The sequence below is a fragment of the Terrapene carolina genome, unplaced genomic scaffold, assembly GCF_002925995.2.
Source record: "Terrapene carolina triunguis isolate 2854851 unplaced genomic scaffold, T_m_triunguis-2.0 Scaffold89, whole genome shotgun sequence".
Taxonomy (NCBI): domain Eukaryota; kingdom Metazoa; phylum Chordata; order Testudines; family Emydidae; genus Terrapene; species Terrapene triunguis.
In genome coordinates this window covers 10,421,629-10,445,164 of record NW_020664440.1, presented here as the reverse complement: position 1 = coordinate 10,445,164, position 23,536 = coordinate 10,421,629, and the positions used below count along the sequence as shown (strand labels likewise).

Below are 23,536 nucleotides of genomic sequence, written 5' to 3'. Positions count from 1 at the left end.
AGCCCAAGAGACAGTTAACCCCTTTGGTGAATAAGCTGCTGGTGCTCTGGGTCTGCAGTAATGTAATAGTAAAGCTACCTTGAGATTGCAGTATCTTTGAAAATAGATCATTGCCAGAGCAATCGAATTATATACACTCTAAAATATTAGTGCTTTTGTCAGATAACCTCAATCTGTCTTGTTCATAGAGATTTCTTCACAACATTAATTACAAAAATATAAATAAACAAATTAACATTGACGAGTTGCTGAGCTTGATCAACTTGAAACTTAATCATCAACGTTATCTAATGATTTAATTGCTTTGCTACTGAGACAGATTGTTAATCTTTGTATGTACTAACAATTTTCCCAGTTATTAAAAATTACAAAAAGTAAGTCTGATTGCTGGAGGTATTGAAGGCAGTTTGTTTTTTTGGGGTGTGCTTTTGGTTACAGAGGATGGGGCACCTCACAACTCCAAAACTCACTTATTTTGCCCGCCAAAAAAGGCAAATTAATGCATAGTCATTTAGTTTTGTATATACAAATAAGCTCATCACTTCCATGGTGATAAAGTAGCTTGAGTCATAGCCTGAGATTGGGGAAAATATTGCCCTGTTATCTAGAAAAGCAGAGAAGAAATTTTCCATTTTTGCCCAATGTCATAAGTTGGTAATTTTGGTTGAACTGTTGTAACTAATTTTTCTGCTAACGTATTGCCAGACTACTGGGTCAGCAGAAAACACAGGCCAGTACAGTTGAGTTTTTCACCCAGTTCTCAGTTCCCTCCATGTCTTCCCCGTAGGGAGTTCCCCATCTCTATGGCAACTGGGGACAGACCAGATCTTTGCTCAAAGCCTGGTCTTAAGATCCCCTTCAGGAAGAACTCCGTACAATTCTCTGCACTGGCTCCCTGGCTCCCTTTGTCGCAGAGTTTTCATGAGGTTTTAGACAAGGGGAATAAGTCCCTTCCTTTGTGCAGGGGGAGAATCTTCAAACTACCTTATCTTGGGAAATGTTCCTTATGAAGCTTCTGCTTCTCGAGGTTCCAGCAGGGGCATTACATGTTAGAAGGAGGCCATTGCTGTCGTGAGAGTTGGAAGACCAAGGCTGGGATTGTCTGGAAAACCATCCAATTCCAAAAGCTCCTCTTGATTTTTCCAAGTCTGGGCAGATTTTCCTGTTATGAGTGGAGTTTCACGGTGGGCCCTCATCTGGATGTGAAGTACCACAGAAAATGGATGTTTGACATAATCAGGGGAGGATATAAAATAGAACTTGTTAATTGTCCTGCGGGGTAAGTTTATCCATTCCCAGAATTTAAATAAAATAAAACAGCACTATCAACAAGTCCTTCATAGCATCAAAAGATGTAGGGCCCAATAGTTTCTCCTGCATAATGAAATGATAGAACCAGTTCTATAGAGAGACAGAAATTTTGGTAAGGTCACAAGATTTTGTGGTACCAAAGAGAAAACAAAGTGATGTAGCCCATTTTAGATTTCAGATCTCTTAACAAGATCAGTATTCCAGGTGGAAATCCATCCTTAGATTATCTTCCCAAATTTTCAGAAAATGAAAATAAACCTCTTGGAGATCTATTGAAGATATGATCAGAGAGAGTCAGCCAGAGATACTTTAGCTTTTGTTACAACAAGAAGCGTTTTCAATACAGAATACTTCCCTTGTAGTCTTGTAACTGGTATACAAGTATTCTCAAATGCCATTTCATCCCTCCATTCAGATGACAAACTTCTCATCATGTTACACATGGCCCAGCAGCCAACACTGAAAGCCTTTGGGAGCAAGTATGAGCAAACAAATGGATGGGCCAATTATAGCCCTCGCAAAGTTCCCCATCTGAGTTATCATCTAAGAAAAACTTTATTTTAGAAGAGAAATGGAAGAAGGTATTACCTGATTCCTCAGGGTTCTGCATTAAAAAGGAAACTCACAGTCAGCTAGCTCAGCAAAATACACTTCGAACTGAGGCTGTACAATCTAGATCATTTAGCCTTTTGGCACATCACAGGCCAGGAGGGAAGCTTATTTATGAATCTATTTGCATCCATATCCAGGTGGAAATCCAAAAGAGGTACTACATGAGGAAAAGAGTGGTTCCATTATCTCAGAAGTGGGCTAAAAGGCCTCCTTTCTGCGTTTTCCCCTCTCAACCACTGAGAGTAAAGAATATTGTGAAGGAACAGGCCACAGTGATTTTATTCACCTTTTTGTTAACCCTCAGAAGGTCTTGGTTCTCAGACCTGATTTAAATATATCTGGAACTGCCTCTCAAACTCCCAATACACACACACACACACACAACAGTGCAACAGGGACTTATCCCTGTCCCAAACCAAAATCTAGCACTGCCTCACCCATCATCTGGGAAGCTAAGAGGAAGGTTTGAACTACCATCATGCATTTAAGAAGGTGATACACAGCTTGTTAGTATTTCAGGGGAAATTCACAAGTGATGTCAATTTATCACTTGATGTAACAAGGGACACACATCAGGATAAGTCAACTGACGATGGGGCTCAAAGCCAACGTTTCTTGGAAAGACAAGTCAGACTGCAGGTACATTGCACTGTAAGATACCCAAGAGAGTCTTTCATCACTGTCACGTAACAGATTCCTGAGGACCACCACTCTAACAATATGCAGATTGCTATCATGATCTTGATCTGTATACTACAAGTCCTAATAAAACCACCTTTCAGCTTCACAGTGATAGGCCTCTTCCTTGTCTCACTGAAAAGCTGTTTTCTACTCACCGCTTCCTTGTTTCAGAGCTTGGTTTGCTCTCAGTGAAACCTCAGTTCCATGGTCTATCAAGCATGGTAGTTTTGTGAACTAACCAGGCCTCCATTCCCAAGGTCACCACAATCTTTCTCCTATAATAGGAAGTGTTGTTTGTTGTCCTTCTGGATGAATCTGAATATCCTAAAAAAGTAAAATGCATAAGTTAATGCAAACAGAGCCTAGAGGAGAGTAAAGCTGTATAGCTGAGGTACTGAAATCTTCTGGTTCAACTTCTCTCATTATCAGACACTATTTTTTTTTAAATATTTTTTGGGTGTGGAGATATCATATTCATCTTATGAGGAAGTAGGTAAGACTACTATTACCATGGTCTTCCATCCATACTTTCTCAAACCTTATGGAGTTGACACCCTCACACCTGGTAATGCACCATTTCGTGGAAGGGTATTATGCAAAAGGGTGCCCTCGTAATGCTTACATTCTTACATGGTTAGAATGAATCCTTCTCCCTGTCTAGAAATGATATACCGTTTTCTGTATCCCACTGTGTAGAGTGTCTGGCATGGAGGGGACTAAGAAAGGGAAAATTCTGTCTTACCTGCGCGTTTTTATTCTAGGACCCTCTATGTCAGTCTGATGCTCCCTCAAATGATTGCATTATGTCCTTTTTTACCCTTGCTATTGGTCACTTGTTAAGTGGTTTGAAAAAGAAGAGGGTGTTCCTTAAATTCCATGTTAAGACTCTGCTGCAAATGGTGTCAGTTGAACAGTGCTTTTGAACTTATAGTTAGTATTTTTCAGCTTTGGAATCTATTCTTCTAGAGAGTTCTTCCTTGAGGGGGTCGTCCTGAGCCCAGGCTCAGAGTAAAGATCTGGTTTTCTCCCAATAGCTGTAGAGACAGACAACAAGCCACTGTGAAAAATGATATGGAGTGTCCCAGAATGAAAATTTACAGATAAGACAGAACTTTCCTTTTCTCGGGAATACAGAAAATGATGAATTTTATAGCTATGAGCATCAAAGAACTGGGCTACTTTAAACCTACTTTATAGGAATGCTTTCAAATGAGGGTATATAGCAGATGTGAAATATTGCACATCTATGGATCCATCAATAATGCAAGTACTGTTGCCTGTTTTACATAAATATTTAGGTATGCAAAGTGCAAGAACCATGCAGACATCTATGCTCAGTCTTTCATCCCCCTTGACACACATGGGACAAACATTCCAAAATGATAGTGCAAGAAGTTTTAGCATAAATGGTGGCTCTTTTGGTAACTTCAGTTTAATAATTTAGCTTTTGTGATGTAAATAAATTTGATGATAGTAAGATAATAAGTTTGTGTGACGCAGAGATGAACCTGTGTTATAATTGAGGGATACCTCGATAAAGAGGACAGTTGAAAGTGCATTTCTTAGGGTACAAGAGGTTTGTCAATAGAACAGTATCTGCTGAGATAGGGCAGAAACAAGATCTGCAGTTTCTCTGTTCCCAGTAGCAGTCCTCCCTTGGACTCCCCTGGAATCTTATCACTTAAAAGGCCCATTCACTGTTCCTGTCTCAGCCCTTGGGCTTTTCATCTGGGAAACCCCTTACTTCAAGGTTGCTCACCTAGCATTGGTCTGGTCATTAACTCTTGTTTGCACAGCTAGTCTGCAAAACAAAGGAACCTCAGAAAGATTTCACAGAGGATGGGACAGAAGAGAGTGGTTTAAACTACATAATCCCCTTAATGACTGCCAGATGTATACTGCATGTTTAATTTTAACTCTTTACATGAGTGTTTCATCCCATGTGCTTATACATCAGTGACCTATAACCGGTATGATATTAGTACCTATTAGTATAACATTATACTGTATTATTTTAATTATTGTAATGAGTCCAATGTAATACACTGTGACAACATCATCTTTTGAGGAATATAGACCTGGAGGTATATTACAGTACAGAAATGGGTAAATTGGTTTGTATAAAAAGAAAACCAACCCAAATCTTCATCCAAATGGTAGACTAATGGTCCTGTGGCTAAGGCACTGGCCTGAGAATCAGGAGATCTGGTTTCAGTTCTCAGCTGCCCTGTAGACTACCCATGTGACCAAAAGCAAGTCATTAATTTCTCAGAGCTGAATTCATCCCTGTTGTAATTTCACTGTAGTCACCATCTCAACAGGAATTCATTAGGCCCTTTCTGCCTCAGTACTAGAGTGAGTTGCAATTTTTTATTAGAATGATTGTTCCAACCCAACGTGCCCTTTTTGAAAAACTGAAATTTTTTTATGAGAACATTTCAGTTTTGACTTAAAATTTTGATGTTTCTATTGGGAAAATCTAAGTGATGGCTTCCCACCTGGGAGGCTTGTGTCACTTTTATTTTTCTACAAATGAAACTGCCAAAATCTTTCCCAGAAGGCTGCGGAGGCTGAGCATCCTAACTCTCTGACCTCTCGGCCTTCCCCCAGCAATGGGGACAGAGAGGCAAAAGGCAGCCAGGAGACCAAAGCATCCCGTTTTGTTTCTCCCAAAAGGGAATTATTTTAGAAAACCCTTCCTGTGAAAAGTTTTACAACTGTTGATGTTTCAGATCAGTTTAAGATGATTTTTTTCAAAAGCTTGAAATATTTCATAGGAATGGATTTCCATTTTCCAGCCAGGTGTACTCAGAACCTCATCTATAAAATGTGGCTATTTCCCTACCTTGCCAAGTCATTGTGAGGATAAATGTTTAATGTTTGTGAGGTGCTCAGTTGGGCTCCCAAATCATTTTTGAAAATGGGCCTTAGCCTTCTAGGTCATTCAGCATTTTCAAAAACTTTACCCCAAAGCTTTTTTCAACATTCAAAACATTTTCAGTAACTTTTATTCTTCGTTTCCCCACAACCTGGTATTGTCTGAATGTGGAAAGATGCGTCTGTCTTGAGCTATGTTCTTTTCATAGCATTTCTGGTGTGGATGTTTATCTGAACCTTTTCATATTCACCCATCATTATTTTATACTGCGGAATGCAGTAATGCTGGGTTCTCTAGGGGTCTGTGTCAACAAGTAAATAGTGCCTCTGTTTATATTTTCTATGTAAAATGCGCAGAAGAAGGTGTGAGGTACTTTACTTTTTGAAATGCAGCTTTCACCCAATAAAAGGGAGTACATTAAGAAATTAAAAATGAAAGTAGTTTTGATTTAGCACTGATACCCATCTTCCAATGGTAAATTACTTATCCCCTTCCTGTTAGCAGTCAATCAAAGCTAGACTCGACAAGTAAATAAGGTATCAATTTTGTAAACTCAGTTCTGGCAGAATGTTATAAGAAGGAGAACCAAATTCCAGACAGCCTTCTTTTTTCACAAAAAAATAGCAATTGCAGAAAATCCATAAAATCAAGAAAGTTATGGTTTTGAGCCCTGACAGTCTTATTTTAGCAAAGTGTTACACAACCTTGCATCTGGTTTCTGCAAATGCAAAGGTCAGGGTTTGTCTGTTGTGAGAGAAATAGCATATATGAGAATACAGACTTAGTACAAACTTTACTTATTTCTGTTTCAAATGGAATTCATATTAAAAACTTGTCAAGAAACTTTCTGCTTTTCAGTGGAGAGCTACTAAAGGGCCAGGTTATTATTACCTTTTACCCAGTTAGCTTGTAACTACCAATTCCCCATTTCCCTTGTTTGCAAAGGAAAGGGGAAACAGCTGTCATATGATATCTAAATTTATTTCAAGAAATGCTGAAGAGGACACAATATGAATGGTTCCTTTCTTTTGTTAGATAATTGGTTATTTTTATGGTCCTTCTTAAGGCACGTGCTGGGTGGTGTGCCATATGTCACCCATGGCCATTTACCCCAGGGGGTTAGGGTAGGGTAATTACCTCACAACTTGCCTTTAATAGTCAGCAGATTTAAAATGAATAGGCAGCAGATTTAAAACAAACAGAAGGAAGTACTTCTTCACATGACGCATGGTCAACCTGTGGAACTCCTTGCCAGATGATGTTGTGAAGGCAAAGATTATAACAGGGTTCAAAAAAGAACTAGATAAGTTCATGGAGGATGGGTCCATCAATGGCTATTAGCCAGGATGGACAGGGATGGTGTCCCTAGCCTCTGATTGCCAGAAGCTGGAAATGGGCAAGAGAGGATGAATCATTTAATGATTACCTGTTCTATTCCTTCGCTCTGGGGCACCTGGCACTGCCCACTGTGGGAAGACAGGATACTGGGCTAGATGGACCTCTATTCTGACCCAGTATGGCCGTTCTTATGCCTTGTGTTTTTCCAGTTCTTGATATTTTTGAGGTTCGCATTGCATATCGTTGTAAAATGGATTTTAAGAAGACTACTTGGTCTAAGCAAGATTTTCCAAACTGATGTTCAGTCCAAAGCTTGTTCACGACAGTATAGTTGGACCATGCTGTCTGTATCCAGGTCACAATGCCTGCCTAAGAGCCCCAAATGAGGTGCTGTAAGGTGAAGCAAGCTAGAATTATCAACCATAAAGATGAAGGTAAAAGTGGAAGACCTTGCATTTTGGGTCAGCAAGCCAGCTCAAGAAGCTAAACATTTCCGTACTCTGAGACTGATCAACTCTGAGGAAGAAAGTCATGATGTCAACAGGCTACGTACCCATGACTTGTCTCCCTGTATCTAAAGAAGCTTGCAAGCATATAGCATTGTGACAGCAGTGTCATCATCTGGTGCTTGACTGCAGTTACAGCTCCCACTCCACGCGAGTGGAACGACTATGAGAACTAGAGAGTTCAGAGCCCTTTGTATCTTACGTATCTTGTTTATCCATTTTCTGTTTTTGTCTTTTGTTTTCATTAATTGAGGGACCTCCCAGCTTTTTATTATTTTAGGGTGTGACTGTGTGGTTACGTTAATGAATGTGTGTGTAACCACCCATAAAGACCACATGGGGAGGTGTGAAAGAATAATCTTCTACGTTTAAGTAGCCCTAAAATTTTGCCTGAAAATCATTGCATATATGTGTTCCTAGTTCTGTAAAAGCATCCAGAGAAATTAAATTATCAGCAATATAATGCTAAGTGAGAGCTGTGAAACTTTTGCTTATTAGAAAGTTTGATTAAAGTGTGCATTTGTGTTAGTGAGGAGTAAATGGATTGTTCGTCATACATAATAACGGTGTTTCCCAAACTTGGGACCCCACTTGTTCAGGGAAAGCCCCTGGTGGGCCGGGCTGGTTTGTTTACCTGCCGCGTCTGCAGGTCCGGCTGATTGCGGCTCCCACTGGCCGCAGTTCGCTGCTCCAGGCCAATGGGAGCTGCTGGAAGCGGCGCGGGCCGAGGAACGTACTGGCCGCAGCTTCCCGCAGCTCCCATTGGCCTGGAGCAGCAAACCGTAGCCAGTGGGAGCCACGAGCGGCCAGACCTGTGGACGCAGCAGGTAAACAAACCGGCCCGGACCGCCAGGGGCTTTCCCTGCACAAGCGACGGCCCCAGTTTGGAAAACACTGATAACAGAGATATCTGAGAAGAAAGTTTCAATTGGCTTTTGATGTTGTGATTTACATGTAAACAATAATTTGGTTTCTGTATTAAAATATTCACCCAGCTATGTTTTGATTACACTGCCATAGGAAAAATCCTTCACTTGGAGTTTAGAAATAAACGGACAGCCACCTCTTTAGAAGTTCTGGTTTAAGTATGTATTAATTTCATGATTTAACTAAACTGATTATTGAATTCCAATATTGGTGCTGATTTGTCTATTTACACTTATTTTGACCTCAATTTCTTACTGTATTGTTTAACACTTAATTAGTGTAGTAATATTTTAGTACTTGGTGATATATTTAGCCTTAGTGATGTATTTATCAGCTTTAATCAAATTTATTTTAAAAGGACATCGAGTCATATTTCTTTCAGTAAGCAACCCAGGTCAGAACCATGGAGAATCTTTGGGCACCAGCTGATCCACCTAGCAGCATAATATCCTCTTTCTAAATTAACCCTTTTGTTCTCACACTGAACAGTAATTTGCAATTTGTTTGGGCTTTCTTGTTTTGTATTTCTTATGTAGCAAAACCTCACTGGGTCCAGATTATAAAAGATATTGAAGCTGCAGTCGAAGATAGTTTATACTGGGAATGTAGGGCAAGTGGGAAGCCCAAACCATCCTACAGATGGACCAAGAATGGAAACACTCTAGCATTAGAGGTAAAGTGGATTTTTTTTTCTTTGTTTGACTTTTTTTAAGTAAAGTCATATGAAATTAAGATCCCTACATATTAACTGCTAAGAGTTCATTGAGGTCCATGGAACTAACCAGTCCAATAGGGTGCCCAACTTTCTAATTTATGAAAACTGGACACTGAGTGCCGGAACCTCCCCCACCCCCTGCTCTGCCTTTCCCCAAGGTCCCACCCCTTGTTCCACCTCTCTCCACCACCCTCCCCCGCCAGCTGAGCAGGGCTCTAGGGGTGGAGGGGTGACTGGGGCAGGACATTGAAGAGAGAGGTAGGCTCCAGGGGTGAGTAACTGGGGCAAGACGGGGAGGGAGAGCCGCACTCTGGGGGCGGGGAGGGTGACTGAAGCCGGGCGCGAGAGGGAGAGGCGCGCTCCCGGGGTGCGGGAAGAGACTGGGGCAGGGTGGGGGAGTCATGCTCCGCGAACAGAGGGGTGAGTGGGGCAGGGGTAGCCACTCTCTGGAGGTGGAGGGGTACTTCATGGACTCCAAATTATTGTAAATTGATGAAGTTAGAGCAAGTGATTACAGACTTTCAGTGATGCCAACTCACACGATTTTATCATAAGTCCCATGATATTTGGTCCGTTTCTTAAAGCGCAGCTCTTGGAGGCAAGTGATTGGGTGAGAATCTCAGCTTTTTAGTAAGTTTCTAATCTTCATGATTATAGAGAAAAATTTCAGGCCTTTAGGACTCAGACTAATAAAAAAGAGCCTAAAATTATTTATTTTTGTAAAAAACAACAAAAAAACAAAACATGATTTGGGGGGGGGCCTAACTCATAATTTCTGAGTACTTGCCGTTGGCAGTAGGGCACTTTGCTAGTCAGAATCACAAGTGACAAAGTTAAGATCCATACCTGGATTTCCTTAGTGTGGGGAGGATTTGGTGTCTGATTCAGGCCTTTTTCTCCTTAGATGGCACCATAAAGCTCTATTTGTCTCACTCAAGCCATCATTGCATCATTCCCAAAGTATGGAGTTCACCCCTGTGCAGAGAGCATATCCCCTACATAAATCCCGCTTAGGGCCTCGTAATGGGACTTACGCAAACTCTCCGCACATCGATGAATTGCACCCCTATTATTTATTTCCTGTAAAACTTAGTGTACATTAAAGGTGTTTTTCTTAATATCCAGGGAAGGATCCAAACTGAAGGTGGTACACTTATAATAACAAATCTAAATCTGACAGATTCTGGCATATACCAGTGCATAGCTGAAAACAAACATGGAATGATATATTCCAGTGCAGAGCTCAGGGTTGTAGGTAAGATTAATTTTCCTTTCTACTGGGGGTGGGGGGAGATAACTTTTTTGCCATTACCGCTGCAGCTAGTAACATGCACATGATCTCAAAGTTTTAACCCACTCAGATGCTTTCAACAAAATAAACATTTTTATTACAGCAGATAACTTCTTATCCACAGTTCTGAGGAGTTTACCCACCTGGATCTAAAGGATTTGCTGGAAATAGCCACCATATTTACAGCCCAGTCATTCACTGCTTTAACCCGAGGACACAGAGATACATTATTAATTAGGGGGAGAGCAGAGACAAAGGCTTGGATGCAAGCCCAAAGATTAAAACTAATCACACGATCTGGAAGCCACATTGGCTCAGCACAGTAGTCAGTAGCACTGACCTTCTGCATCCTGACTCCACTATTCCCAAGAGAGAAATGTCATTTCAAAGCAATTAGTTGGTTGTGTGTGCTACTTTCCTTGATCGTCGGGATAAGGGTCTGTCGTTTTATGGTCAGGTGATCTGTGCTCAGTTTAAAAACAAATGACAATCACTTACTAGAATGAAACATTGAACTTGCAGCGTGTCACGTGAATTCAAATGCTTTCATGCTTTTTACTTTTAAGGCGAGGCAGAGTGATTTGGAAAATTAATTGGAATGAGGCCTATGTAAAACAAACTAGTTCCCTTCTAATGATAAGGTTCAGAGTCAATCGCTGAACCATTAACCCAGCCTCGTCTTCCTAAAAATTGGATTTCCATTCAAAGTTCAGTGATTGGCATTCTTCTCTGTCATGCCCATTTGTTGAACTGTTAATATGGAATATACTTCTACAGTCCAAGCGGTTTCATAATCCTGAGGCCCAGACCAGTGATCTGACACAAGACGAGGAGTCAGGAAATTCTCTGAGTTCTAATACAGGTCCTGGTGCTGAGTCCAAGTGATCGTGGGAAAATCCCTTCAGGCCAGATTCATCAAAGCTCTTGAGCATATACTTAAAGTTATGCATGTGCTTAAACACGACCAACTTCAGTAGGACTTAACCATATGTTTAAATCCCAGTCAAGTCAGTGGGACCTTAAACCCATGCTTAAACCTCAGCATGTGCTTAAGTGCTTTGCAGAATCAAGGCCTTAACTTTTGTGTCCCAGTACCTCAAGTTGTAAAAAGGAGAAATAATATTTCCCTTACAGGAGTACTGTTTGAATTAACTACTGTACTTAATTAATGTTTGTAAATACACTTAGAAGCTGAGAAGTGTCATATAAATGCTCAGTACTAGCATCATTAATATAATGTCAATCAGTTTTATTTCACTGTTAACATTCCCTCTGTTTTAGCTTCTGCTCCAGATTTCTCCAAGAACCCAATGAAGAAACTGATTCAGGTTCAGATAGGCAGCACAGTAAATTTTGAGTGCAAGCCAAAAGCTTCCCCTAAGGCAATTTGCTCCTGGAAGAAGGGAGGCGAGCTGCTACAGGAAAATGAAAGGTATTATAATTGTTTTAATCTTATTAAAAGATTATTTGTTTATAACCTGCAAATTCCTTTTTAAGGACAGCTATATAATGGTATCACTTTCAAATCCAAATAGTAACTGGGCAAAATCTTATCTAATATCTGTCTAGATTTTAATAATTGAAAATAACAATATCTAGCTTTTATATAGCCTTTATACCGTGTGTATTGCCATTCTATCTGAGAATATTCTGCTCTGAGATACAAGCATACAGCATTCATTGAAGTCAGTGGGCCAGCTTCTGCTTTCTGGTTCACAGGAGTAATGGAGAGCGAACTTTGGCCCAGGTCAGTGGCACCTTGGCAAATCTATGTGAGACTTGGAAATATACTGCAATTACAAAACCTGTAATATAACATGCAAATACTTGTACTTGCAAAATCCTTTAGACAAAACCCTTCACAAGTGGAGGGTAAGAAAAGAGGTTTGGGGTAAGAAATGTAAAGTAGTGTTACAGTGAGAATTTGGCTCAGAAACAAAAAACAGAATAGGAATAAATGGTCGATTTTCATCATAGCAAAAGGTTAACAGTGGGGTGGTCTGAGGTCCTGCACTTAAGACAGCTGTTGTTTAATGTATTTATTAATAATCTGGAAAAGGGAGTGACCAGTATGGTTCAAATTTACAGATGACACAAAATTAGTCAGGTTAGTCCACTGTACTCCAGAGGGAGCTAATAACGCCAGGCAGTTGGGTTGAACAGTAGCGGATGAAAATCACTGTTAAGTAATGCAGGCTAATATACATTGGAACAGAAAACTCAAATTGCTCATACACAATGTTGTGTTGTAAATTTTAACTATAACCACTTAGAGAAAAGATGGGGACATCACTGTTTACAGTTCAAAGAAAAAAATCTGCTCAATGTGCACCATCAGTCAAAAAAAAAAACCAACCCACAGAATTTTGATGTGTAAAGAATGGGATAGAAAATATTATAATGTTGTTACATAAACTGATGATGTTCCCTTACCTTGAATACTGTGTTCGGTTCTGATCACCTTTTCATAAAAATATACCACAGAAATAGAAGTGGATGAGAGATGGCTGATGAAAATGATTAGAAGCATGGAAAGGCTTTCATATGAGCAGAGACTGAAAAGATTAGGACTGCTTGATTTAGAGAAGAGCTAAATAAAATGGGTCAGAATAGAAGTATATGATGTAATGAATGGTGAGCAGAGGATTTTCAGGCACTTGTGTATACCCTTTCTCATAATATTATGAAATAGAATAGCAACAAATGGAAAACTAATAAAAGGAAATACTTTACTAACGTAGCACATGACAAGCCTGTGGAGGTCCCTGCCACAGAATATCATTGAGATCTAGCAGATTTCAAATAAAAATTAGGGGTGTGATTTTTCAGATGCGATTAACATTGACCTAACTCCGCTCCCCTTGAAGTCCACAGTAATTTGCTTCAAGGGGGACAGAGTAAGGCCAATGCTAAATGCTTTGAAAAATCCCACTGTATCATAAATGTCTAATGAGAACATCCATAGTTACCTTTTTTTTCATCCTATCTAATGTATAAAGAATGTGAACCCTCATGCTTTTGGGTATAAACCAACTAATGAATGGAGTTTCTGTGGGGGCAAGTAATTCCATAATGTCCTTATGGCATCCTTTTCACAAGCAACTGGCACTGGTCATGGTTGAGGGTGGGATACTGGACTGGATGCGGCACTGGTCTGATCCAGTGTGGCAGTTCTTATGTAAACGTCCCCGTTTCCTGAAGACAGAATTTAGCCTTAATTGGGAGTTATATTTGACTCAGTGGTAGTGGTCCAGTCTGTCTGTCATACTGTGGGGGAGACAGAGCCCTCACCTATGTTTGCCCTTTCAATCCTTCGGTGGGTGTGGAGAGAATTGAAATATATTTATGGAATTTTAAGTTTCCAAGGTCTCTCACCACTCCCATGCCATCTCTGCTGAATGAGTAATTAAAGAGGCAGCATTTTTTCAGTGTGTGACAAGTGGCTCTGCTTACTACATTCAGGCGTAACCTAGTCAAGAACCATCAGTCTGGAAGCAACAGACACTCTTGTAAATACTTGATATCTAACTAGTTTAGCAGGATGCACTGAAATATTCCAGAGACCAGATACATTTCCTGGGCAAACGATCTTCCTGCCTTACATATTTCAGCCTCTCCTGTTAAAACCGAATATTGCATGCTTTAATTGGGCTCCCACAGCACTGAGATACTAAAAATTGTCCATGCATGTGCTGAATTCCATATGCACATTTTAAAAAGAAAATCTGAAAAAATGTACACAGCTGTTTTACATATATAAATTAGTACATGGGCTTAAATTTACCACTGACATAAGTGATTGAAACTTTGCCCAATTATAACAGCATTGAATATGGCCTGGTGTTCTCAAAGTGCTGTGCAGTATAGATGCTGAGTATTAATAATAATTAGTTCATTAGCGGTACTATTACTATTATAAATACGGGATGAATAAATATAACTGACTGTAAATGAAAAATGGAACAAAAGCATGTCCAAAACAATGAGAAAAGTAAATGTGCCCCCTTGTACAAGATTATACAGAAACCAAATGATTGACAATAAGCAGAGTCCGCTAAATAACTAAATGTGGGGCAGGGGGAGGGAGTTTTTATACTTTCTTGTTGATAGTTTGTGGTTCATTTCTACTTTGTTAAGAAAATAGGCTGCTTCCTACCATAGTTAAATAAAGACCCCACCTAGGAACAGATATTGAAAAATTGTCAAATCAGTTTGCATTTGCCAGATTTTGTATGTGTTCAGTTAAAAATCGCACACGCTCAGTGGTTCAGTTCCACTGACTCAGAGTACAGGAAAATACAGCTCTTTCTACCCTGGAAGAGTAGAAGCAGAGGTACATTTGCTTTGTATTTCTTAAGCCTTGGGGGAGCGCTGCTGTCCTCAGCATTCTCCCTTACACCTCACCATTTGCATGGAGCAGGTGCCTCCAAGATGTGATCACAGGCAGGAAGAAAACCTTTGTGGGACACTGAGTGACAAGCAGAAAGAATTCTGAGGATGGCTGAGAGCCATGAAAAAGGGTGGGCTGCAGAATGTGTTTGTTGTAACATTCTGGCATCAAACGTCCTCTATCAAATGAGAGAGGGGATGTGACTCTAGGTGGAGGTGCACTTGAGAGGCCTGTGATGAGCATAGGGAAGCTGTGCTGACTGCTTTGATTTGATGGGGTGGTTCAGAATGCTGATTCTAATTTCTTCTACGTATGCTTCCATGGAACCTTGTTTACTGTGTTAGATTTTGCAGCGCTTGACTTGCTGCTGGCAAGGTATTCTAGTTCAGGAGAAAATCACTGGGTCTTATTCCCGTAAAACATTGCTAGTACTGTCACTTTTTTGTTGTGAAATTAATTAAATATTTTTAAATGCAGAAAATTGGACAAGGTGTTTCATAGATATTTTGTGGACGTGGCTCAGAGATGTTACCTTTATTATTTGTTACATACATCAAACTAGAGATGGACCAGAACCAAAACCCCAACACCCCTGAGCTTTGAAGAGTCAGCAGCTTTTTGGTCTGTGCAATTCTCACTCCTCTCACATCAAACACTATTCTTATTTGTGGTCAAGTCTAATGCTGAGAAGTATAGGAGTATGGCATGATGTTGGGCACACACCCTTACACAGCTTCATACAGCCCCATAAATTTGCTCAGCTGGCTGCAGACCCACCTGGGATCATGAACTCCTTTCAAACCAGTCTCTTTCCTTGTTGCTTCTGCTTTCCACATGCAATTTCCCATCATCTTGAAATGTCACAACATCTCATTGTCCTGTGAGTTTGTAACCTAGTACCTCAATATCCACCAAAATTTGTGAGATCCCCTTCATAATTTGGTGTATTTCAACTATTGCATGTTTTCTATACCTCCTTCTTGCTCATTTTTGTAAAGCACTGCTTTGCATGCAGAAACTCAGGGCCTGATGCTGTTCTTGTGAGAAAAAGTCCCATTGATTTTATTGGGGGGAAAAGACCAGGTCTATATTGAACATACAAATGTCCCATCACCAACAAATATTTTGTGTACAAAGTACTACCTGATAGATTTATGCACCTACTTGAAAACTAGGGTGACCAGATGTCCCGATTTCATAGGGACAGTCCCGATTTTTGGGTCTTTTTCTTATATAGGTTCCTATTACCCCCCACCCCCGTCCCGATTTTTCACACTTGCTGTCTGGTCACCCTACTTGAAAACGCAAATCATGGCTCTTAGATGTGAAAACTGAGTTCAGTTGTTTTTAAAATGTAGCCCAGAGTATCTACAGCTTTATTTTCGATAGCATGCTATAAATGGCTTACAGAATAAATGTAATAACAAGCCAATAACCCTGGATTAATCTAATGAACTTGCCTTCAGAGTAGAGTGGAATTGTGAATCTTTGCAGGAGACACTCTAGTTCATTACTGTCTCCTGTGAATAATTGCAATTCAGGAATCTATTGCAATTCAGGAAAGGTTTGTCACTATATACAAATCGCAATTCAGGAAAGGTTTGCAATTAGTGGAACTTTTTTTCATTCACTCTCTTCAAATGAAGAAGTCTTTATTAAAGCAAACAAGCAAAAAATATGATGCTAATATCCGGACTAGATTCTGCTCTTTGCCAAGCTGGTGAACGTAGGGGAGGCAGGCAGGACAAGCCAACCTGGATTTTGGGCCCAGGTCTAGTGCAGAGTGCAGCCCTTGTTCTTCAAATACTCTCCACTAGGTGCATGTTGGGAGGGGAAAGATAAGGCAGGAAGTAGGCAGAACTTTAGCTGTGTCCCCTGTCCATATCCCCCTGCTGGCCAAATTAGTTGGCAAGGTGCAAGCTGGTAGGTAAGCTGGATACTTCCCAGGGACGCAGTAAATTATTTTCCCTTCCTGAAGCTGCCTGGGGGGGGGACGGGGGGAGGACAACTCTGCACTACCCCCCTCCATGATGCTGAGCGTAAAGGCTCATTATAACCCCATATTGGTAAAGAAGGCAACTAATCTTTCCACCCTCATCAGTTGAATAGAAGCTTACCCATATTAATTTCAGTGGGTCTTCTTGTGGAAAGGGGGCCGCTCAGCTTGAGTGCAGGTGGCAGAACCTTGCCTGGTGTTAAACATATATTGGACTAAATTCTATTCTGTTACACTTGGGTAAATCTGGAGTGACACGATTAGAGTGAATACGTTTTAATAAAGTTTATACTTGAATAATTAAAAAATACGGTGATACTGTTTCAAAGTGTTCTCAGAATTTTGTTGTTTAATAATTTATATTTGTTTGGATGTGGTAGCCACATTCCTTCTAAACATGTACGATTTTCACTTTGATGTCATTGTTGCCTATATTTTTTGAATATTTGTTGCTGCATTTTCAGCTCATGGGAGATTTGGAGAACAACTCATAGGTTTAATTAAAAGAGCTAAAAATGTCTTGGAGAAAAAGCATACAATTTAAAAATGAATTCATATCTTCTGTACTGAAAAACCACTCAAAACGGGTGGAAAAAATAAATTCTTGTGAGCCCCTAAAAAGGTGTCACTTTTTAGAGCGACTTGAATAAGGAATGCAGGGGCTTGGAGTGCTGAATTGGGAAAAGTGTTAAAGGGACAGGGGTCTGCATGGAAAATGCATCAGGATGGGATGGGAAGAATTAAATGACTTGAGTCATTGAGGCTGGCGTTATTGTCAGAGTATAGAGGTTAGTAGAGAGATAGATGGAGGCAAAGCTTTGAGGCATATTGAAGGCAAGTTTGAGCAGTTCCAAATGGATCTAGTGCTTAAGGGGGATCCCGGGGTCGGATCAGAAGAGGAGTGTGATACCTAGTAGTGATCCTCGCATATAGCTGTAGTTAATCATTTAAACCTTATGCTCCTTCCCCTTTTTAAAGTGAATTTTTCCTCTGCAGTAAATTTTGTAATCCTTTTAAGGGTTATACAATGAGTTACACAATGGGCATAAAAATTTTGATCTTGTTCTCATTTAAGTCAATAGCAAGACTCCTATTGACATCAGTGGTGCAGAATCAGACCCTAGAAGAGGAGGAGTCTGGTTGATTTTGTGGTTATCTGGCATAACAGCACAGGTCAGTTCATATTCCCCATTGCAGCCATCGTTGGGCCCCAGCCTGCTATGGGCAGCCAAGAGCTAGTTAATCTGTTATTTGCCAATCATCTCATGTTACAAGCAATGTTGCCAATTTGTGTGATTTTTATCGCAAGTCTTCTGATGTGTGGTGTTAACTGGAGAAGTTGGAAGCTCCAGATCATTTGGTGGCACTTCGTACAAATAGTGCAATTTGACTTCAGTTGGGTCTTCCAGTGAGAACTCCTGCAGTGCGTGACAAAATCACCTTAATCTATAAATTTAGTATGGGGCAACTTTGGTTACAAGGCCTGCAAAGACTTCTTTAGAGATTGTTTTATCAGCAGGTCAGTCATAAAGCAATAGATTTGGCCGCTTTGATTCAAAGTTAAACATAGTTACAAATAAAAAGTCTGGCTCTTCTTTTGGTTGCATTGGAGCCACTTCAACTGACGAAGACAGATCAGTGGTTTATCCACAGTGGAACTGCTTCAACAGGAGAGACAGGGGGAGCCCCACATCAGAATATCCCGTAACCGAGTGGTTAGAGCACTAATCTGAGAGAGAGCTGGTCCTTGTTTAAATCCCTTCTCCCCCTCAGGTGGCGGGAGGACTTGAACTGGGGGGCTTCTACATCCCAAGTACCTGAAACAGCAGTCTAAAACTTATGAGGGAGGTCCTCACCTCCGCTTCCCCCTGCTTCTTGCAAAAAACCCATTGGGGGCCTAACTCCAAAGAAGGTTCACAGCTGAGAATCGCTAACAGAGGTAGGTGATTCCCCTCAGCCTGGAGTCCGGCATCCATCTCCATGAGAGGGGCTGGGCCTAGCACGCACCCCTCTCGTTGGCATCTCCCATTGGCTAGGTTAGGTGGCTTCCCGCTTAGTCTGCTGGCTTTTGTCAGTTGCAATCTAAGGGGCCTCTCTCTCTCCCCATACATTGTATAGGGAGTCTAAGTCCCTAACCTTTGTGAATCACATTGAGTTCCTGTGGTTTTCTGGGTGCCTAAACCTTAGGCCTTGTGACACTAAGCACCACGAAGCCTACGTTTCTTTGTGAATCTAAGTATAAGAGAACGGTAGTGCCAATTATTTTCACCCATCAGTCTTCCAAATAGAACAGACAGAGCATAATGCTGGTGGAGATGGCATGGAATAAGAAACCGTCTTCGTATGTTATTGATTCATCCCCAGATGAATGTCTTCTACTCAGATGTTAGAAAACTCACGCAAGTTACTCCAGGTTTACACTCTTTCTTTCCACCCATCCCACACTCCACCGCACCCCCCGGAAATCTGATTATTATGGAACATATCCTGAATTGTTGAATTTTTAAACTGATAAAATAACCATTTGGAATGTTAGTGACTGCTGCCAATAAATGGCTACAAAAAATTCTCCCCTCTTAAGAAATGTAGTCAATCAGAATAAAAAAAGAGAAATGGATTGATTTACTGTCTCTATTAGATTAACAACTGAACTATCTGGGAAGCAGTGACTCTGAAAAAGACTTGGGGTCATGGTGAATAATCAGCTGAACATGAGCTCCCAACGCAATGCTATGGCTAAAAGGTCTAATGCGATCCTCGGATATATAAACAGGAATACTGAGTAAGAATAGGGAGATTACATTTCAGAGGTATTTGACACTGATGTGAACACTAGTGGAATACTGTGTCCAGGTCTGGTGTTCCCAGATTCTTAGGATCATTCTAGAATCAGTACTATTAGCTGGTTCTAAGCCTCTGTCTTCACTGTTTATTGCAAACTTTGATTTATCTTTCGATTGGGAAAGGGTTAATATTGGTGGTTTTGAGGGGAAAAAAGAGCATAGTCATAACAGTAAACAAATCTATCTTCTTCGAGTGCTTGCTCATGTCGATTCCATTCTATGTGTGTGTGCGCACCCATGTGTGCGGTCATCATAGATTTTTGCCTTAGCGGTATCCATAGGGCCAGCTGTGGTGCCCCCTTGAGTGCCACGCTCATGCATTGGTATATCAAGTGCCACTGGCCCTACACCTTCTCGGTGGTGGTTAGTCGGAGCGTCTTTCCTTGCATAGCAAGTCGTCTCCTCTGACTTCAAGCCTTAGGGCCTTGTAAATAGTTTGTTAGTGTTAAGTAGTTGTTAACAGTAGTCATCAGGGGTCTGCTAGGAGGAGGGTTAGACACACAAGTTTTAGTCATCACTGCCCTTCCTCCTCCCACAGAGCCTGGCCCAGTGAAGCATCCTGGAGGCCAGAAGCACTCCTTTGGAACGTGCACTCGAAAGCGATTCCCCATTGAATTCCCCTGATCCACACTGCCCTTTCCTCGACCATTTTCGTCCCTACCGTTCGACCTGGTTGCGGGTCACCTCAGACCACTGAGGGCTGGACGTAGTATCTCGGGGCTATTCCCTGCAATTTTAAGCCGTCCCTCCCTCCCCCCGCTTTCCTGTCCCTCTTCAGGGACCCTTCTCATGAGCAACTCCTCGTTCAAGAGATCGAGAACCTCTTGCACCTTGGGGTGGTGGAGGAGGTCCCTCAGGACATGAAAGGAAAAGGATTCTATTCCCTCTACTTCCTAATTCTGAAGGCAAAAGGGAGCTTCAGACCCATCCTGGATCTGTGTCACCTCAACAAGTCTCTCCAAAAGTTGAAGTTTTGCATGGTCTCCCTGGCCTCCATCATCTCCTCCCTGGATCTGGGAGACTAGTACACCACCCTCAACTTAAAGGACGTTTATTTCCATATTCCCAGGTCACAGACATTTCCACCGTTTCATAGTGAGCAGGCACCATTTTCAATTCACAGCACTGCCCTTTGGTCTCTCATCGGCCCTCAGGGTGTTCACAAAATGTATGGTGCCAGTGGCTGTTTACCTGAGACGCCGAGGGGTCCCTAGTACTGACCCTGGTCTCTGATGCTTCGGACCTGGCCTGTGGAGCCCATCTGGGCGAGCTGAGCACCCATGGCCGCTGGTTGCAGGATGATCTGGCCCTCCACATCAACGTCATGGAGCTCAGAGCAGTTTGCTTGGTCTGTCCAGCATTCTTGTCCGCCTGAAAGGCGAAGTGCAGGACCTGACGGACAATACCACCACCATGTATTACATCAACAGGCAGGGCAGTGCCAGGTCTTCAGCACTTTGTCAAGAAACTCTCCGCCTGTGGGATTTTTGAGTGCAACATGCCGTTCATCTGAAAGCCGCTCACCTGCCTGGGACCAGGAATGTCCTAGAGGATCACCTCAGCAGGACTTTCTCCTCTCGCCACGAGTGGTCGTTCCATCCGGAGGCGGTCAGCATAATCTTCCAGAGGTGGGGGACTCCCCAGGTGGAGAGCTGCTACCTGGTCGTCTGTCCACACGTTTGTGTCTCATTATGTGCTTACCCAACAAGCTCAAGACGACACTGGCTTTGGCAGAGCAGTGCTGCAAGCTGCAAGACCGTGAACTCTGAGTCTGCGTCCATTGATACTGCTTGTGAGTCACCTAGAATGGAATCAACATGAGCAAGCACCCGAAGAAGAAAAAACGGTTACCCACCTTTTTTAGTCTTAAAGGTGCCACAGGACCCTCTGTTGCTTTTTACAGATTCAGACTAACACGGCTTCCCCTCTGATACTTGCCACCTTTTTCGTAATTGTTCTTCGAGATGTGTTGCTCCTGTCCATTCCATTGCCTGCCCCTTTACCCCTCTGTGGAAGTTGTCAGTAAGAAGGAAATGAGACGGGTGTAGGGCTGGTGGTGTCTGATATACCGACGCATAAGCGTGGCAGTCAAGGGGGCACCACAATTGGCCCTGTGGATACTACTAAGGCAAAAATCTCCGATGACCGCGCATGTGGGCGCGCGCACACACCTCAAATGGAATAGACAGGAGCAACACATCTCGAAGAACAACAGTTGTGAAAAATATGGTTAACCGTTTTTTTTCTCCAGATATTTCTAGGCTCCTCCAGACTAGAAGAAGGGGGTTAAAAACCACAACAAATAAAAGATGCTAAAAATTGTGTCTTACAGTTGTGAGGAAGTGGTGTCAAATTAAGGGAAATAAGATGATTGCTGATTAAAAAGTTGAATGAGTCTGATGAGGATCAGTAACTGGATTCATCTTGACTAGAATTTGAATTAAGTAACTTTTACTTCCGTATGGTCTATGGAAACTGTGTGTGATCCGGAAAGGTAACGTATTTGCATTTACTTACCAGGACATCAATATGAATTTAATGATGCTAGCTTTCTTGTTGAGTAATCTGGTTCAATCTAGCTGGAATTTGACTGATATATAAAAAATCAGTGTTGACCTAGTTTCCTACTGATCCTTTGTATCGAAGTGTTGTGTAGTGGGAAAGTAATACATTTGTGTTTATTATCATATCAATAGGGGCCTAATTTTGTTGCTTTTATGCTGAATAATCTGATAAATACAAAAAAGCAGTTGGGATGTAGCTTTGTTGTTATTTTAGTAATAAAACGTTGTGATCTGAAGAGTAACAAGCTTGTATTCACTTACTGTCTCATTATTGGGTCCTGATTTCATGCTACAGTCCTGTCTGGGACTGAATAAACAGGGTCCCCAGTAGCAAATACTGAGGTGGGATCAGGGCTTTAATCTTGTATGTTTATGTGGGGGGAGGGTGGTGTTCTATGAATAATCAGATCTAATTTAACTTGACTTTGATGGGTAAAATATGCAGTTTTTACCTAGTTTTATAGTATGGGCCAGATTCCCTAAGCAAGCCACACTGGTCCTAGGGGAAAGGAGGGTGGACACAAAAGTGGCTTCAGCTGGTGCTGAAGTCAATAAAAAGACTCCCATCGACTTAATCTTGGGCATGGTTTATTTTTGAGCAGCCTGATGAGATAGAAATGCCCTGGCCCTAGCTGCTTTCTGCCAGGAATGCCCCCAGTGCCAGGGGCTGGACATTCTGTTGTCATAGCTGCTATAAGAACTCCATGCTACCCATGGATTACACAGGGGGAATCCTCAGATGGATGAATCAACAGGCTTTAGAGATGGGTTGTGTTGCCATACCCCTGGTCAGGCTGAGGATCGGGCCCTATGTGTTGAATTTTTATATGCCGTAATGAAATTCTCATGCATGATTAGCCACCTGATTTTTATCTAATGGATACTGAACTACTTAGGGTGTCTTGAGGAGTTGGCGATGAGCTTATATTTATTGCATTGTCCATTATTGTCCTGACCTGATTATTATTTTATTGAAACCCTTTAAGTTATACCTATTGTGACATACCGGGGCACAATCCAGACTAATGAGTAGCTGTTTCACCTCTGCCCTGCAACTTGTCATGCCCTTCACAACGCCTTGTTGCTGTAGCCTACAACCTGGACTGCTCACAAACAGCCTTCAACATGTAAATCACTCCCAGCTATGACTGTGTATATTGCAGCCAGCCAGCCACACCTTGGCTCTTGCCAGCCTGGGTTAAGCTGCAGAGTGACCCCAACACACTCCCAGTCCCAGATCTTCCCCAGAAATATATGTCCTGTACTTCCCAGCCCTTTCCTGGACAATACAAATGTATTAAGTGTGTTATTCCTTTAAGGAAATTACAAAATACATCTTTAAGACTAGCAGATGTATTGGAGCATAAGCTTTCGTGGGTGAATGCCCACTTCTTTCCATTTCCATTACATGCATCCGAAGAAGTGGGCATTCACCCACGAAAGCTTACGCTCCAATACATCTGTTAGTCTTAAAGGTGCCACTG

General features: G+C 41.6%; 1 protein-coding gene across 1 annotated transcript in view; it reads left to right on the top strand.

Annotated features, from left to right (window-relative positions):
• Positions 1-23,536, top strand: part of CNTN3 (contactin 3) — a 69,016-nt gene that overhangs the window by 5,768 nt on the left and 39,712 nt on the right. The window contains exons 4-6 of the mRNA XM_024194979.1: positions 8,790-8,926; positions 10,094-10,223; positions 11,541-11,691. Of these exons, the coding sequence (XP_024050747.1) occupies positions 8,790-8,926; positions 10,094-10,223; positions 11,541-11,691 (418 nt within the window). The remainder of the gene's footprint in view (positions 1-8,789; positions 8,927-10,093; positions 10,224-11,540; positions 11,692-23,536) is intronic.